At 56.6% G+C, this 16,485-nt stretch overlaps 6 protein-coding genes across 6 annotated transcripts; 4 read left to right on the forward strand and 2 right to left on the reverse strand.

Annotated features, from left to right (window-relative positions):
• Nucleotides 1-1,961: 1,961 nt before the first annotated feature.
• DCS_04102 (YTP1-like protein) lies at nt 1,962-3,626 on the forward strand (the record flags this gene model as incomplete). Its single annotated transcript, XM_040801414.1, has 3 exons — nt 1,962-2,117; nt 2,336-3,181; nt 3,240-3,626. The coding sequence occupies 3 exons, from the start codon at nt 1,962-1,964 to the stop codon at nt 3,624-3,626; spliced, it is 1,389 nt and encodes a 462-aa protein (XP_040656447.1).
• A 591-nt stretch (nt 3,627-4,217) lies between these two features.
• Nucleotides 4,218-4,547, forward strand: DCS_04103 (uncharacterized protein; the record flags this gene model as incomplete). The annotated part of the gene is made up of 1 exon (XM_040801415.1): nt 4,218-4,547. One exon carries the CDS (start codon nt 4,218-4,220, stop codon nt 4,545-4,547), a length of 330 nt encoding a protein of 109 aa, XP_040656448.1.
• Nucleotides 4,548-5,452: 905 nt separating this feature from the next.
• Nucleotides 5,453-6,825, forward strand: DCS_04104 (uncharacterized protein; the record flags this gene model as incomplete). The annotated part of the gene is made up of 2 exons (XM_040801416.1): nt 5,453-5,497; nt 5,872-6,825. 2 exons carry the CDS (start codon nt 5,453-5,455, stop codon nt 6,823-6,825), a joined length of 999 nt encoding a protein of 332 aa, XP_040656449.1.
• Nucleotides 6,826-7,640: 815 nt separating this feature from the next.
• Nucleotides 7,641-9,421, reverse strand: DCS_04105 (Pyoverdine biosynthesis; the record flags this gene model as incomplete). The annotated part of the gene is made up of 4 exons (XM_040801417.1): nt 7,641-7,949; nt 8,006-8,116; nt 8,185-8,615; nt 8,692-9,421. The coding sequence occupies 4 exons, from the start codon at nt 9,419-9,421 to the stop codon at nt 7,641-7,643; spliced, it is 1,581 nt and encodes a 526-aa protein (XP_040656450.1).
• A 1,114-nt stretch (nt 9,422-10,535) lies between these two features.
• DCS_04106 (Cytochrome P450 family protein) lies at nt 10,536-12,521 on the forward strand (the record flags this gene model as incomplete). The annotated part of the gene is made up of 5 exons (XM_040801418.1): nt 10,536-11,141; nt 11,202-11,561; nt 11,623-12,102; nt 12,285-12,409; nt 12,470-12,521. The coding sequence occupies 5 exons, from the start codon at nt 10,536-10,538 to the stop codon at nt 12,519-12,521; spliced, it is 1,623 nt and encodes a 540-aa protein (XP_040656451.1).
• Nucleotides 12,522-13,753: 1,232 nt separating this feature from the next.
• On the reverse strand, nt 13,754-15,720 carry DCS_04107 (autophagy-related protein 22; the record flags this gene model as incomplete). Its single annotated transcript, XM_040801419.1, has 6 exons — nt 13,754-14,448; nt 14,507-14,602; nt 14,666-14,703; nt 14,768-15,232; nt 15,304-15,470; nt 15,541-15,720. The coding sequence occupies 6 exons, from the start codon at nt 15,718-15,720 to the stop codon at nt 13,754-13,756; spliced, it is 1,641 nt and encodes a 546-aa protein (XP_040656452.1).
• Between the last annotated feature and the right edge of the window lie 765 nt (nt 15,721-16,485).

A 16,485-nucleotide genomic window follows, 5' to 3' on the forward strand; every position in this document is an offset into this window, starting at 1 on the left:
CCTGACTGATGAACCGATTGACGGACCGACGGACTGACGCAGCCTATGCAGACGAGGGTGGAGGAGTAGAGATGCAAGACGCGCAGGTGGGCGCAAGGTGGGTATATGTCAACCAGAACTGGACGGAACATGATCATTCATGGACGTGAGCCAACTGGTTTGTGAACGGATGCGACTTGAAAGGCGACCTGTTTGCTCGCTTCACAGGTACGAAAGCCGTACGCCTTGGACGTGCCACTGAACAAGGCGAGCACAACACCACTGACCCCATCCTCGTCGGGCACATGCGAATCGGGCGGCCCAGATGCATGGCAATGCTGGGCCCGTGATTGTCCCTACCGTCGGTGGTAGGTCTGCGAGGTGTCTTCAGTACGGCTGCGACACTTGCACAGCCGTCATGAGCCGTAGAGCCAGCACCCATGCCATGGGCTGCATTGAAGCAGCCTCTCACAGTCTCGCTCGCCGTGGCAGATTGAAGAAGCTGGCAATGGTAGAGACTTGGCCTCTCCGCAATGTACGTTGCCATGACGAGATTCCGAGGCAATCATCGCCAGCGTATGAGGTAGTTGAGGGATGGGTGAGAACCGATCCATGCGATGGTTGGGAGTGATCGTTGGTTGCCTGTTCATGTGGACAATGCATAATACTGTACGCCTCGTACGGAGGAGATAAGTAGTAATACAGTACAAGTATGAGTACCAAGTACATAAGTACAGTACTTACAGTAGATGCTTCGAGTACTCCGTAATACCTGGTAATATTAATAAACGCATACTTACCGTTTGTACTCGGGCAGTATTACTGTACAAGTACAAGTATGTACTGTATATTAGTACGGAGTACTCCGTACAGGTAGTAATATTAGTCAGTACGTTGTATGTGTGAATCTCGGGAGATACTTGCCTGCATCACTTGTCCTTGTGCACAGGCAACAATTGTTCCTGAGCAAACTGCTTGTACTTATTATATACTGTACTTGTACAGTACAGTACTCTGTAGGTGTACATGTAATTACTGTACGGAGTGCATTACGTACTTGCATGACGAGAGGTATGCGACCGACGGGAATGCCGCCAGACAGATATCAGCACAGCTTAGTACCTAGTATGGACTAGCACTGGGCAGAACATACCTACCTAGTACTAAGAACTGCAGTGTAGTCCATGCACAAGGTACAAGTACAGTACTTGCAGAACATTAGTGCCGTGCCGTGCAGTGCAAGGCCCGGAATTGTACTGTAAGTACTCGGCCGTCCTCATCGCTGCCAGTAGTGTTGATCTTAGTACTGAACAGTATTTGTGCTTGCTTCATTGGTGAGCGAGGACCCCGTAGCAAGCGATGCGCCACAGGAGCTGTTCTTCCAGTAATATCCAATTAAATTCCGCGCAATCGCCTCCTTGGCGAGCCGAGGGGTCCGCCAGAGGCCCCCCAATGCTACGAAATACCTGGTAATAGTAATTATTAGTTGCCAGCCGTAACCCGTATTTCGGTAAAAGAGGTAATTAATACGGAGGCCCAGAGTACTGTACTGTACTGTAAGTACGGTACTGCACTGCACTGTACATGGCTGGCACCACCAAGCACCGTCGAAAGGCAGGGCCGCCGCTCCCATCCCCCCCCCCCCCCGACAACTGGTCGACGTGTACGGATAGGAAACTGGTGGCATCCATCCATCCCCGTCCCCCTCCTGCTGACCCGACTCGTCGTCAGCATCACGATTTTCTCCTCCCTTGCAAAGGCGACCGGAGGTCACGCCGCTGCTTGCCTCGAAACCCGCTCGTCCTCCGCCCGCCCCGTCTCATCCGAGTGACAGACGCCCTCCCACCGATTCGCCGACGCCGACTGCTGCGGCGGCCCAGGCGCAACAAACTTTCGGGCCCGGAGACCCATCCAGGAGGCCCGCGAGTCATCGTCACCGGCCTGTCAGGCGACACCTGGAACGCAGGGCCGAAACAGCCAGCATGGCGTTGCTCAGCCGAGCGCCGGGACCTGCACCCGTCCCTGGCCTTTTCCTCCTCTGCATCGCCGCCCTCGCAAGCATGTCGGACGCTCACGACCACCACGAAGGCGGCGATTCCAAGATTGTCGTCGGCGACACCGTGTCCAAGGATCCCATTGTGCGTTGGCCGTTAGCCGACTCGGCTTCCCCCATCCGACACGCCCGACGGCTTGCTGACGAGGGGAGAGAGGGGGGGGAGTAGGATTCGATACTATGGATTCACATCGTCATCCAAATGCTCGCCTACGGCGTCATCTTCCCCATCGGCATGGTCCTCGGCGTACGTCCGGCTCGCGTCCGGCCAAGAGCCGCTCGGCTAATTCGTCGCACTTGCAGATAACAAAGTCCAGGTGGCACGTTCCGACCCAATCCTTCGGCTCGATCCTCGCCCTCATCGGCTTCTTTCTCGGCCACGCCCACGGCGGCCGTGAGTTCGTCGGCAACAACATCCACTCCATCTTCGCCACCATCCTGCAGCTTCTCCTCATCGGCCAGATCGTCCTCGGTCTCTACCTCAAGGGTCACTGGGAAAAAGGCGTCAACGGCAGGATCAGGAGGCTCATCCGACCCTGCCACTCCGTCATCGGCAAGGCCATGCCCCTCCTCGCCTGGGTGCAGATGATCTTTGGCGGCATCACCACGCTCGGCTTCTGCCAGGGCGACCACCTCGGCCAGTGCCTCGCCCACTTCATCATGGGCGGTGCCTTTGTCGCCTACGGCATCCTGCTGACCATCATCCTACTCGTCGGCCAGGTCTGGATGCTCCGCTGCGGCCGGTCCCAGGAGTTCTTCGACAGCGCCGTCATCGCCGCCTGGGGCTGCGTCAACACCTTCACCGAGCACCGCTGGGGCACCGCCTGGGTCAAGAACGACTGGCAGCACACGACCATGGGCATCATCTGGTGGTGCGCCGGCCTCGCCGGCATGTGGCTCAGCAAGGACCGCGACGGCAACCCGAAGCGCAACTTCATCCCCGGCTTCGTCATCTTCGTGACCGGCTGGGCCATGTCGGCGCATCCGCAGGCGCTCATGGTCAGCGCCATGACGCACTCCACCTTTGGCAAGACCCTCATGGCCGCCGGCTTGGCCCGCGTCGTCGAGATTGCCTTTGTCCTGAGGGACAAGCAGTCCCTCTCCGACGACGGCCGCTCCTGGAACAGCTTCCAATTCGTGCCCGTCTTCGTAGGTCCCGCCCCGAGCCCCCCCTCCCTCCGTCGTGGCGACTCGCTGACCGAGGCAGCTCCTCTACGCCGCCGGCTTCCTCTTCATGGGCGCCACCGAGGAGCAGATGGCTCTCGTCCACAACTCGCGCATGGACGCCGTCTCGTACATTCTCATCCTCTACTCGCTCGCCTTCCTGCTCTTCCTCTTCGCCAACATGCTCATCAGCCTCTACGACCGCCAGGCGAACCCCGCCATGAAGCCCAAGACGCTCGGCAACGGCTACCCGCACGTCAACGGTCACGCCATGGAGGAGGGGCACGTGCGCGACGCCGAGGAGTTTGAGCTCGACGGACTGATGACGGATGACGAAGGCGACGAGAGCCGACGCATGCTGCGCAAGAGCGAGGACAGCCTCGACACGCCGACGACGCTTGGGAACAACAACGAGTCGTCGGTGCACTGACGTCGCCGGCGCCGAGGGAGGAGCAGCAGCAGCATCGAAGCACACGTGTACATGAGCATGGATATTGACCGTGCAGGAAGGCGTTGGGGAATGTCCGTTGGGACCTGATCCGCTCGAACGAGAGCCGCGTGAGGCTATCCGCCACCGTCACCGCGCCCGCGGCATGCTGGGAGACTTGGAAGCAGCCTTGTGCCGTTCTCCCAACCGTCAACGGGTGGAGACGCCGATGATTCGCGAAGATTCACGAACAAGTATTGTAATTGCATAGATTCAAATGTGCTGCGTACTTATGCTTGGAGAACGGCGAGACCATGTCGACGTTCCAGTGCACCTACTTAATGCATGCACAGGCCTAAAAAGTCGCCGTGGATCCTCCCGCTAATTATTAACAGCACGTCGCTCATACGCTGCCGGGTCCACTGTTCATGGTGGGGTGCTCGCACTGTGGGGTCGAGATTTTCTACAGTACAGAAAGCATCGCATCTCAGAGCGGTCGTGCTATCAAAATCTTTCCGATTCCATCTCGAAACCGACCCTGCCTCTGTCCAAGAACGGCAAACCGACAGGCTCCAAACCCTTCGACGACGCACGATGCCTTCGGTCAAAAACCCCAACGGCCCGTCCAAGAACCGGCTGGTGGCACGCGCCTCCAAGGCCAGGTCCGTTGCACGAAAGCGCGGCGAGGAGGCCCGGAACAAGATCAGCAAGGCGGACACGACGCGAGGCGCGCGGCCAGGCATTCTCCCGACGAGCGGCCCAAAGGCAAAGTTGAGCGCCAAGAAGCAGAGGAAGTTGGAGAAGAAGATGGGGTACGCGCTGAAGCGGAGGATGGAGGCTGAGGGTGAGGCCGAGATGAAAGGCAAGTGCATCGATGCCCCTCTCCTTTCCTCCCCACGCACATCCCTTCGTCCCAGAAGCTAGTGGGATCGGGGTCGGGTGTACGGCCGTGCGGGTGAACAAGAGTGGCTAACGGGGAAGACAGATGCCCCGGCGAACCAAGATGACGTCGACAAGCAAATAGCGGCCGAGGAGATGGAGGGGATACAGTGACCGCAAATGCAATCGCCGTGGCCGAGAGTGCAATTACGAGGCATGGCGGCGGGGTATCTGGCGGATTACAGTGCACCCGAACAAAAGTGACGGCGACATCTTCAACGGGCGTTTGCTTGGCTGGCGCAAATGGATTAATCACGCGCACCTCTATCAAGTCGGCCGACATGAATGCTGCCGCTGTGGGACGCACCGCGAAGCATCGCATTGCTCTGACATCTTCATCAAGACCTTCTCCACCACGATTCCCGTGCGAGAATGGCCGAATGGGTCAAACGGCCAGCCCTTGGCCCGTGGGATAGGTTGGATAGGGCACCGAGGAGTGCTGGTGGACCTTGTGCCGGCTGTCGATGACGAGGTGCCGATGAAGTGCAGCTCCCCATTCAAGGGATGCTTTGGAATTCGCCATGGCGACCCGACCGGCTGCATATGTGGGAGAATCAGGGCAGGTGAAAGAGCGAACCCGAGTTGGGCTCTCTATTCTCCATATTCAGCTGCCTGTTCTTAGTTTCGTTTCTGGGCAACGGATCGGCAGTATATGAGCATGGACGGAACGGGCATGTGCACCGCCAAATCGTTGACAATGCCACATATTCATGAATGACAATTGGAAGCCATTCTGTTGGTGTGCACGTGAGAGTGCCACCGCTTCTTCCATCCTACATCCATCCCAACCTGACCCGTCGCCTCGTCGTGCCACCTTGTTCTTGCACGGCCTTGTTCGCACCCGTGAATGGCCATCACGCAGATGGGGAAATTACAACGGCTTCTCGGAGATGGCATCTCACAGGCCAAGAACCGACCACAATCCGGTGATGATGGTGACTCCCCGCCAATGACATGTCGTCAAGATGGTCTGTTTTTTCTCCCACTTCACCTTCACCGACAACCCCTGGCACGTTGCTGAGAAGTGAAAGCAGAAGGATACGTTGCAAGTCAAGCAGCCTCTGTATCGGCGAAGCGCTTTGCCGAGTTCCTGCACAATACCGTGCCGACGGCATTCATCCCCTCCGACATCTTCGACTTCCTGCACCGCGAAGCGAATGCACGTCTAGATCTGGCCAAGGTGGCAGGCGCCCGACTCGAAGAAGTCATCATCGGAGACGATTGTTTGCCCACGTGGCCCGGCTTCTTTTGGGATCCAGAGACGGAATCCCTCCATGTGGCAATCCAAAATCGCCTCGTCGACTTTCAGGTATCTTGCGAGCTCGGCAACCTTGTCCAGCGAGACATTGTCAACAAGGGAAACCTCAAATTAGCCCAAGCTCGCGAGATGGGTATTCATTTGAGAGACATGGTCATCGGCGACAATCTCCTACCGACGTGGAAGTTTAGCTGGGAAACGGACGAGGAGGTGAATGGTCAGCGGGAGAATGATGCCGAGCCGGCCCCAGAGAGTGACCTGACAGACTCGCAGAGGGACAACCTCTCCGTCAACGGGCATTCCGAAAGCGCCACCATCACGCCTGTCAGCGATATTTTTGACTCCAGTGTCCTGCCGGATACTCCCGTTGGAAGCCCGATCTCGCAGTGCGATACCGAAGTGGACGATGACATTGCGGAAGACTACGGCCAGCTCATTGAGATGAGCAACTTGGTAGCCCTAGAGCCTACCTACGAGGAGCCAGAGGACTTTGCGGACAACGTCATCCACAATGTCCAAGTGTTTGGAGCACCACTGGGCTCGTCTTCCGAGGTCGATCTCGAGGTGTACCTGGTCGAGGAGGACGACATCTCTCATCTCCCGGAGGTGGAACTTGCCATTGACAGGGAGGCATTCGAGTTTCACTTTGGAAATGAATGCGCAATAGATGTGCATATTCCCGGCGCTCGAATATTCTCCATGGCGGCGAGCGACGAGGACGAGACCGAGGCCGAGTGTTTTGCGAAAACGCAGCGTCCAACTCCCATTCCACTATTCACGCGCAGCGAACTTTACGGTGAAAATATTCTCGCAGATAGAGAAGCGTCAATAGAACCAGAGCATTCGGAAGAAGTCACCGAGGATGAATTGGAGGCATCAGAACATTCGGCAGAAGTTACAGAAGGTGAAACAGCGGCCGAAAAGCGAGGTGTCAACCCGACGGGAACGCGTAGGATTCTATTGGAGGCAAGCAAGGCGTTCTGGGGCTTCAATAACGAAGATTAACTCATGGATAATGCAAGCGGGAAGATGAGGTCTCGTTGTATGATCCTGGTCATTTAGAGCGTCTTGATATTTCGGCATCGTCACCTCGGGTAGGTTCTTCATGCAGCTTTGGGAGCAATATCTAGTGCGTCGTCGTGGTGCAGGAGCGGGATTGAGACATCTGCTCTGCCATGGCAGCCGGGGTTTATGGAATCAGACTATGTTAACCAGACAGCCTCCATTCATTGTGCATACATGAATCCACAAATGCCCACGAGCTTCGCTTGCATAGAGCGTCATATTTCCCTTGTAGCGAGGTCTTGCTTGAGGTGCCTTGCATGGCCGCTTTCTCCTTGCTACGACGAGACCCAGATTTGCCGAATACGATCCAGGCACAAGGGGAGACAAATTGTGCAGATGCAGGGATGGAGTGACATTTGTATTTTGTCTTGCATATTGCCTCCCATCGGTATCGCAAAGGGGCAGGGGACCAAGGACACACAGCCTGGTGGCACCTGGTGGCAGGACTCGGGTAGTTGCCATGATCATTAATATGATAGCTATAGCAACGCTGAAAGAACAATGTACATGCAAACTGTATCGTACAAATAAAGGGAGGCTGGCCGATTAAACCAATCGGCAAATCTCCAGACGGCGCTTTTCGTTGCTGTACAAATATCCCCCTGCGTTCCCTATCCGGGGCATGGACGACGCGGCATGCGGTGGCAACAATCATTCTTGCCTTTATGCGAACTTTTAATCGACGACCGGCTTTCAAAGCGTTCCGCCCAGCCCGTGTAAGCATTCTCATGCAGCTAGAAAAAAATCATCGTGGACTATACATGCTCTGGTACTCGTATTGCATGAGGGGGCTGCGTAGCTGGAGCAGTCCGCAAGGGAATCGCGGGGCTCAGCGAAAAGCAGGCTCCCATGAGCGGCGAGTGACCGGCCCAACGTCCGACAAAGGTCCCGGTGGAGAGGGCTGCTCGTGCGACGCTGGATTTCGTCAGGTACAGGGTTGGGTGACCTTCGATATCGACGATGCAGTTGTGCCAAGGGGTCGGCACATGGAGCTGGTCGTGGAAGAGAGCGAGGTCGGCGTCGGGCAGGAGTTCTTTCGCCGCCCGCACGCCCTTGCCGAGCATCTGAATGCCAAATTTTGGTCCCGCATTGTTGTGACTACAATCTCGTTAGTCGAGACGTGAACCTCGGGCGACGGCATGCGGAGAGAAGCAAGGTCGTACGCATGGATCGAGAGTCGCACGTGGTGCGGGAATATGATCTCCACCAGATTGGAATATGCTTGATTGCGCTACGGCCAACCGTCAGCATGCGGCCAAGGAATGGGAATGAAAAGCAGGGCAGGAAACGGCAACGAACTTGAATCATCTCAAAGGCCACCTTGGCCGCCAGTTTCCTGCGCTTCGACTGGCTGAGACCGTTGGTGTAAGGGTTCAGCTCGAGATCCTCGAGCATGAACTTGGAAAAGCCTCGATAGAGGGCCAGGATACCCTTGTCCTGATTGTCGATGCTCTCCCTCAACGCGCTGTCGTGAAGTTGAAAGCCAAGACGCAGGATGCGGCGACAGGTCTCGGCCTCCGTCGTTTGCTTGGTTTGAATGTCGTGCTGGATGCATGGAATGCGGTCCAGCATGCAGTCGCGTCGGTCGAGGACGCACCGGTCGGGGGCGAATATGTCCACGAGGGACTTGAAGCCTATCCGATCAACACCGCCTCGACTCGAAGCGATGTCTTCGTTCATGGCAATGAGCTGGGCTCCGTACCCGTCGACGACGGCGTCATCGACGCCGACTGAAAGGCAACAACAGGTCAGCTTCGGCCGGGCCAAAAACGGACGGTCGGTGCCTGGATCGGGAGGAAACCATACTGCAGTCGCTGAATACGTGGCCATCGCTGATGATCCACAGCTTGGCTCCGGGTGGATATATGCTCTCGATGGCTTGTATGAAGTCGTGCAGGTTGCTCAAGGCAATGAGCTCACCGCGGTCGGGCGATGTGCCCTGCACCTTGTTCGGGTTGGAGGATTTGCAGGGGAAGGCCGGAAGACAAAACTCGACCCGCTGCCCCCTGCAGGTAAAGTGGCGGACACTGTCTCGAAAGACCTCTCTGCCTCCCCGCAACCACATGTCATCCTTGGCGACGTATCGGAGAGCGCCGTCAAAGAGATCGACGATGAGGTCCGTCACGCGGTCCGGCGTCGACTCTTTCACGTCGCCGTCGGCATCCAGGTGCATGCCGGAGAGAATCAGGGAAGCAAAGAAGAGATCGAGGTCCTGGTCCGCCAAGGGACATGAACCTGGCTCCAGCTTGAGGGCGATGCCGATGGTGTCGGAGGTGCGTCTCCGTCTTTGGAGCATGACGAGACGTTCCGACCTCTCATCGTCACCGACCTCGACCGTCACGACCGTTCGGGAGAGCGGTTGGCCCGTCTCGGAGGAGACATTCTGGGACGAGGAGGACGACAGCTGGCTGCGAATCCGGCTCCAAGCCGAGCTGAGCGTGTCCCGGGAGGGGCCGAAGCAGTAGACAAGCTGGCCGCCGCCATCGTAGATGTAGGTTCCCGCGAACCGCTCGTAGACGGACAGAGTGTTCTCCATCGTCGGATGGGAGAGCTGCATCTAGTGCACGACAGAGGAAGAGACGGGAGTCTCAGACCGGCGGCCGCAAGTTGGCTCGTGGTAAAAGATATACGAGCATGCACGCGAGCAGCAGCAGCAGCAGCAGCAGCAGCAGCAGCACGTGAACTCACATCATCTCTCGCCCCTCCCAGCCCTCTGCGCAAGAGGCGCAAGGACTGATTTCGTGTCGTATCATGCGCGTGCGTACATACGAACAGTATGAGTAAGAATTCATCCTGCGTCCCGCAACGGCCGCGGCCGGATGACGGCCGCAAACTGAATGAAGAAAGAAGAAAGGAGGAGGCATGTCAGCGTACTTGCCCTGCCGCGCCGCGCCGATAGATCAGGCAAGCGCCATCGGCGTCTTGTGGAACGGGGGATCCCAGATAGGTTTGGCGCGGCCCTCTATTTAAACCCCTTCCGGCTTGGCGCGAACGTGTCCGAGTCCTCCTGCCAGTCCGGGTGGAGTTTCGGTGAGAGCCGGAGTTGGGAGCGGGCACCGGGAACCGTCCAGAAATATATAATTAGGAAGTCACGAACGGCGACGAGCAAGTTTTGCTCACGCGGCAGCTCGAAACCTGAGAGAGAAAAACTCTGCGCAACTCGGCGGGGAAGGCACATCCCCCAATGTCATCCATGGCTAGCACCAGAGCCATAGATAGCACCATAGCTGTAGATGGCACCAAAGTCATAACATCATAGTCATGGCACCGTGGCCATGGCATCGTGGCCATAGCATCTTGGCCGTGGCACCTTCGCCATGGCACCTTCGCCATAGTCCTCGTTGCCAAAGTTCGCTTCGGAGCCGTACAGATTCACCTGTCGCCGTCAGCCTATCGTACAAACACCGCGTCCTGAACGTACATGTTGTGTGCTCTACCCGCACACATTTTCTTCACGAGGTGACGCCCGACTTGTGCCGTCCGGACTGGTAGGTGTCATTTGCCCGCACACCCTTCCCTGCATTTCACTCATCATCTCCGTTCCGTCAGCTGGCTTGGTGGGCTGATAATGGAGCTACCAAGGCCTTGTGAGGGCAATATATGACGCCGTCTCGTCTCCGAAGCCCTTGCCTCACTCAGCCTTGAGCACCATGGCCCTCTTGCTTCGCCTCGCCGGAGGCTTCGGCGTCGTCCTGCTGCTGCTGCTCCTGCTTGCCGGGCTGATATACTATCTCTGCCTGCTGCCGCCCACGGAGCCGCGCGGGATACCTTCCATCCCGTTCTGGGTTGCGCTTCTTCCGCTCGTCAAGGACGTCGACCAGCAGGTCGTCTTTGCGCGATATATAGAAAAGCCTCTGCGGACCCACGGAGCCGTCAAGATATTTTTCGCCTCCAAGTGGAACCTTCTCCTTCACCGGCCCGCCTTGCTCGCCGACCTGTTCAAGCATGAGGACCGGTACCAGAAGAGCGGGAACCAAAAAAAGATTCCCGGAAGCGTCCTCGCCTCCTTTCTGGGCGACAACATCATATCGAGCCACGGCCAGATCTGGAAGTCGTACCGGCAGATCATCCAGCCCGGCTTGCAGAGGCAGTTTGATCTCGACGTGCTTCTCACCAACGCCGACCGGCTGTGCGACATGCTCGTCGATTCCCAAGCCGACAAATCGCACAATGGTGACGGCATATCGGTCCAGGCGAGCATCCAACGACACACCATTGCCAACTTTGCCCAGGTCGTTTACGAGGTCGACCTTGGCGTGAGTGACAACCGACCTGCCCTGATCACTTCCCGATGGCGCGGCTGCTGACACACGCAGAAGACGCTACGATCGAAGGCTGCCTACCTTGACCACCTGCAGCGGAGGATCAAGCGCGAGATATTCAAGCCAATATTCATGAATTTCCCCTTCCTCGACCGATTGGGCTTTCCGAGCAGGAGAAGAGCTCGCCTGCTGGCGGCCCACTTTACGGACCAGCTCGTCGAGGCCTTGGAACGCGCGCATCCGACGGACGTAAAGGAGCCGCGAAACCTGCCCTGCTCGCTGCTGGCGGCAAGGAAGACGGGGGAGTTGACCGAGCAGCAGTTTCGTGACAACGTTACCGTTCTCTTCGTCGCTGGCCAGGAAAACCCTCAGCTTGCTATCCTGTCGACAATGTATCTGCTGGCCAAGCACCCCGTGAGTCCCGTCCTCGATTAGCCCAAAATTTTCTCTCCTCGCTCATCTCGGCACCCAACAGGAAATCCAAGAGCGGCTTCATGATGAAGTCGTCGCCGCAGGGAGCCAAGTGCCCACCCACGATGTGCTGCAGAGCATGCCCCTTCTGACCGCCATTCTCCTCGAGAGCCTGCGACTTCTTCCCCCGATCGGACAGCTGCTCAACCGTCGGGCGGCCGAGCCGCTGATTCTTGGCAACGGCATCTTCGTCCCGCAAGGCACGTACCTGGGGTACAACTGCTACTCGACGAACCGGGATCCGCTGGCTTGGGGCATCGACGCGGACCAGTTCCGCCCCCGGCGATGGGGCAGCAACGCTGCCGACATACAGCGAGAGTTTCGCCGGCGGAGGGCGCGCGCCGAGTTCATCTCCTTCCACGGCGGACGGCGAGCCTGTCTGGGGGAGCGATTTGCCATGCTACAGATGAAGGCGACACTCTTTGTGCTGGCCAAGCGGTTGAGGTGGAAATTGGACTCCACGTGGGAAGATAAGATGACACCGGTAAGTTTCGGGAAAGAAACCGTTTGCCCGCATTCGTGAGACGATTGCTCACACATGCCGCTCGAGTAGGCCGGTCCGCTCTGTCCGCGCCAGTTGCGGTTGGTCATAGAGCCGAGAGCTCAAGGAACGTCGGAGGTCAAATGCGACATGCCTATCCGGTAATTGGTGCACCTCGCACCAAGAAACACCAGGTGATGCCTCGCATGAGGTATCTGCCCAACGCCTACGGGCTATTTCCCACGTTGAGGCCCGAAGTCGGGGACGAGCTGAAAGTCCCCGTTGCACAAGAACAGAATCACACGAACTGGTACGTGTTACTCCGCTCCGGACACCGAAGCCATGACTCACATGGTGCTTCTTCAATCAGTTGGGGGATCAAGGAAGAATATGGATGGTTCCGTACTATCTTTGTCGCGTGAGCCCGCGGCCGTGTCGGTTGCCGTCTCATTTGATAACTCTGTCGAGAGTTTGCAGAGAGACAAGCATGCTCGAGCCAAGACGCAGCATTTTCGTACAACGATACGCCTGAGACACGCCGTCGCCAGAGCCATATGGACTGGTCAACATGAATGCACTATCTCGAAATTTTGCCTAGACTCATAGAAATCACGATGCCAAGTTCACCGATATGTGAGAAGCAAGCAAGCTCTGCGACCACGGCGGCAAGTTAATTGGCCCGAGATGCAATATATCAGCACCCATCATGCCACATTACACTCCCTGTGGACTGCGGGATTGGCCTGCTGCAGGATCAGTCATACCAACATATTGCCTGCTTTGAATGCACCATTGACAGCGAGTTTGCTTCTATCGTACCATTTTGATACGAGAACCTCCTATTGTCCCTGTGGCGAATCATCGTATGACATGTATTGGCGAACTATGTACATTGCACACGTCTTCCTCCTTTCAAGCTTGCCCTGATCATTGGTGTGTTGAAGGTGACCTGTATTCAGCCATGACACCAATGCTGTGGCACATACCTCCGGGCACTCGTTAAATAAACTCCAAGATGCTCGAAAATCATGACAACACTCCTTGAAGCGAAGCAGAAATGCAAGCAGACTCTCGCAGATAGACGCTCATATCATCACTACTCAGTAATAGATGCTGCTACCACTTTGCCGAATCTCACCGGCCAATTAAGTATTGTTGACTGAATGTAAGCGAGAAAAAAAGTGCGAGATTGTTGAGGCTTGTACGGAGTATGATTCGAAAAATAATCATCTGCTGACGATAAGCACAAGTCGTTTGTGTATGGTGGACATGCATCATCACTGACACCAGGAAAGGCGGGAGCATGACAGTATGGCAGCATGATGGGACTCGAAAATGCGACGCCAACGTCTTCAATAACGAGGTCAAACCATTTGAAAGCTTTACACCGCTATCCCTCCCCTCAACATGAAGGCAGGGTTTGATTTGCAATCCCATCGGCTCCAGTCGAGCGGTCGATGCCATCATCCTACGGCACTGTACGTCTGATGAGGGCTCCAATATCCATCGTTCAAAGCGCGAAACCCACAGCGAAACTGATTCTGAGGCTCTGGGGGAAAAATGGAAGTTGTATTCGAGTAGAATACTTTAATATATGGAAGAGCAATTTTTTTGTTAGTTTTATTTAGGAAATTAAGCATGCCCGCTGGACCTTTCATGCATTCAATCCGTCCGTCCGACCCTGCTCCACGGTAGACGCTGATGCTGCGAGGGGTGTCTCGGCATCCTTGATGCCTTTGTCTACATCTGTCCAAAGGTACAAGCAGAGGGCAACAACCATGAGCAGCAGATTGGGAATCATGGGAAAGCGCAGGTTGTGCGTGCTGTTCTGGATCACTCCTTGCACAAGCGGGTTGATCCAACCAGTCGCCAGATCCAGGGTAATCTCGAGGCCAAAGTAGATTGCCTCGGAACCTTTGGGGATCAGCGAAGAGTAGAGGACGCGGTTCAGGGAACGCAGGGCGCTGCTCGTGCTCATGAAAAGAACGTCGACGACCCAGAACTCGGTTTGGCTCTTGTATCCGATGGGCACACTCTTGCTGATTCCGATGCAGCCCCAGAGGACGCAGAGAATGTTCACAGAGAGAAAGATGTAGGCCCAGCTCTTGATGTGAAGCTTCGCGTGGGGAAAGGAAAACAGCCAGGTGAGCGAGCCGAGGCAAGCGGACAAGACCATGACGAAAGTGTAGACCGTGTACACGCTGCTGCCCCTCTGGATGCCCGTCGTCTCGAGGAAGAGGGCGCTCAGGAGAGACAGGAAGTTGCCGTAGGCGGTATTCCACAGAACCCAGCCGACGCACAGCTTGAAGGCATTGGGATATCGGCGCACGGAGCCCAGGAGCGAAAGCCCTGCGTCGTGGGAGCCATGGTCAGCAGCGGGGATGGGTCATCTGGCGTCGGGACTTACACGTTCGCAGGGGCAGGAGGAAGATGCTTTTGCCGACCGGTCTCTTCCTACCGGGAATATCTGGCAGCAAGATGTGTCCAGCGATGGCGAAGAGAACTAAGCACGTCACGTTAGCGCGCCGCCTTGAGCGAGGTGGGGGTGATACTCGGTCGGTCGTACTCGTCAGGCATCCTGCGATGGAAATGGCCAAAAGAAAGCTTCATCGGTCCACATTAGCCCATGCTTGCATGCATGCCTCCCACGGTCAAGGCGACGTCTCACTTGAAGTAACCCTCCTTCACGGCGCTGCCACGGGTGTAGGTGATGATGACACCGATCAACAGAGCCACCAAGGCGCCGACGTTGCCCGAGACGAGCCCGAGGACACTGACGCGGCTTCCTTTGATCCAAGTGCTGTTGATCTTTGGCCTGCCACCTTCCTGGGCCGCCTCGAGCCTACGGGGCGGGTTGAACCAACCAGAGGAACGCATGAATATGGGAATGTACGATGCCTCGATGACGGTGTAGACGCCGCTGACGGTCGAGATGACGACGTAGAGCGTCGAGAGCGCGTTGAGATGGCTGTACGAGTTGCCCGTGAGGCCTGCAAAGGGCAGGGCGAGGGCGCCGAAGAGGTAGATGGACGCCATCATCATCGTCTTCCGGTAGTTGGAGTAGTCGGCCGCACCGGATGCCATGATGGAGACGACACCTTCGGACGCTCGGCTGATGGCTCGCAGATACAAGCTGCCAGAGGGCACCCGTCAGCTCATTCTCGGGCGCTTCCGCGGCTCGTGGCGAGCGGGCACGAGACGCACAGGTAGCTAAGGTAGTCGACATCGCGACCGCCGAGCTTGACGACACACTTTATGGCCCCCCGTCGGGCGCAGGGCTTGTCCGTGCCGGGTATGTGACCGACGGCATTCGCGGCCGACTGGATGCTGGCCGTCACGTAGCTGCTGATCATGCTATTCGTCGGACCCGTCTGGACCGAAGCAAGTCAGCGCACGAGCCGTGCCGGCGATGGGGACGGCGGCAGGGCGGATGAGACGAACGGAGAAGCAGAGGATCAGCCAGGCCCAGAGGGCTTTTCTCGTCCTCAGCGGCGTGACGATCTCATCGCCACTGGTCGAGTCGGACTCCTCATCAGCCGTCTGCGCAACGACGACGTGGGCAGGTGAGGGGGGTTTCGCGTCTTCCTGAATCAACGTCGTCCGCGAGTTGGCGTCACTCATTGTTGGCGTAGATAGGTACAAATATTGAAACGAATATGTATAATTCGTCTGCCGACCCTAGATGGGGACGAGCCGGACCGGGATAAAGTATTATTATATTGCTAGCCAGTTGGCAGGTGAGTGAGTAGATGGCGTGTGTCACGGCGATGCGTTACGTACTTACTGTGCAGTCCTGATAGTAGTGGTAGGCGCTGAATAAAGGTTGCAGATGCGAAGGCCCTCTGCCACGAACACGGTGCGGCATTACGCGAGGAAGTTTGCCCACGTACATGCATGCAGGTGTACAAGTACTTGCTGCATTGGCACATCCGCACGGAGCGTCACTGTACATGTACTTGCACAAGTGAGTGTATTGTACGTACCGATGGCACAGAAGCCATGTGGCAGGTACTTACTGTACGCGCACGCCTACGTACGCCACTTTGTTCGCAACGAGAGACGGAAAGCGCGGGTGCCAGATCAAAATCATATTGATATCGTGTCGTTCTTGACCGAATCCTTGACCGACTTGAAATTCGGGTAGGCGCTACGGAGTACCATTACTGCTAATGGTGCAGGAACATACAGTATACTTACTCAGTACTGTACTGTACTTAGATGAAGGTACTTGCGCACGCCACAAGGCCAACATGTACAGGTACTCGCCCCATGTGCCCTTGCTCGTGCGCTATACCTACACTGCCTCCGCACACATACCTACTTGCAAGTACTTGCGTCAACGTCTACGAATTCTGACATGTACACGTACAAGTACGGAATGACATC

This window comes from Drechmeria coniospora, chromosome 02 (assembly GCF_001625195.1).
Source record: "Drechmeria coniospora strain ARSEF 6962 chromosome 02, whole genome shotgun sequence".
NCBI classification, from domain to species: domain Eukaryota; kingdom Fungi; phylum Ascomycota; class Sordariomycetes; order Hypocreales; family Ophiocordycipitaceae; genus Drechmeria; species Drechmeria coniospora.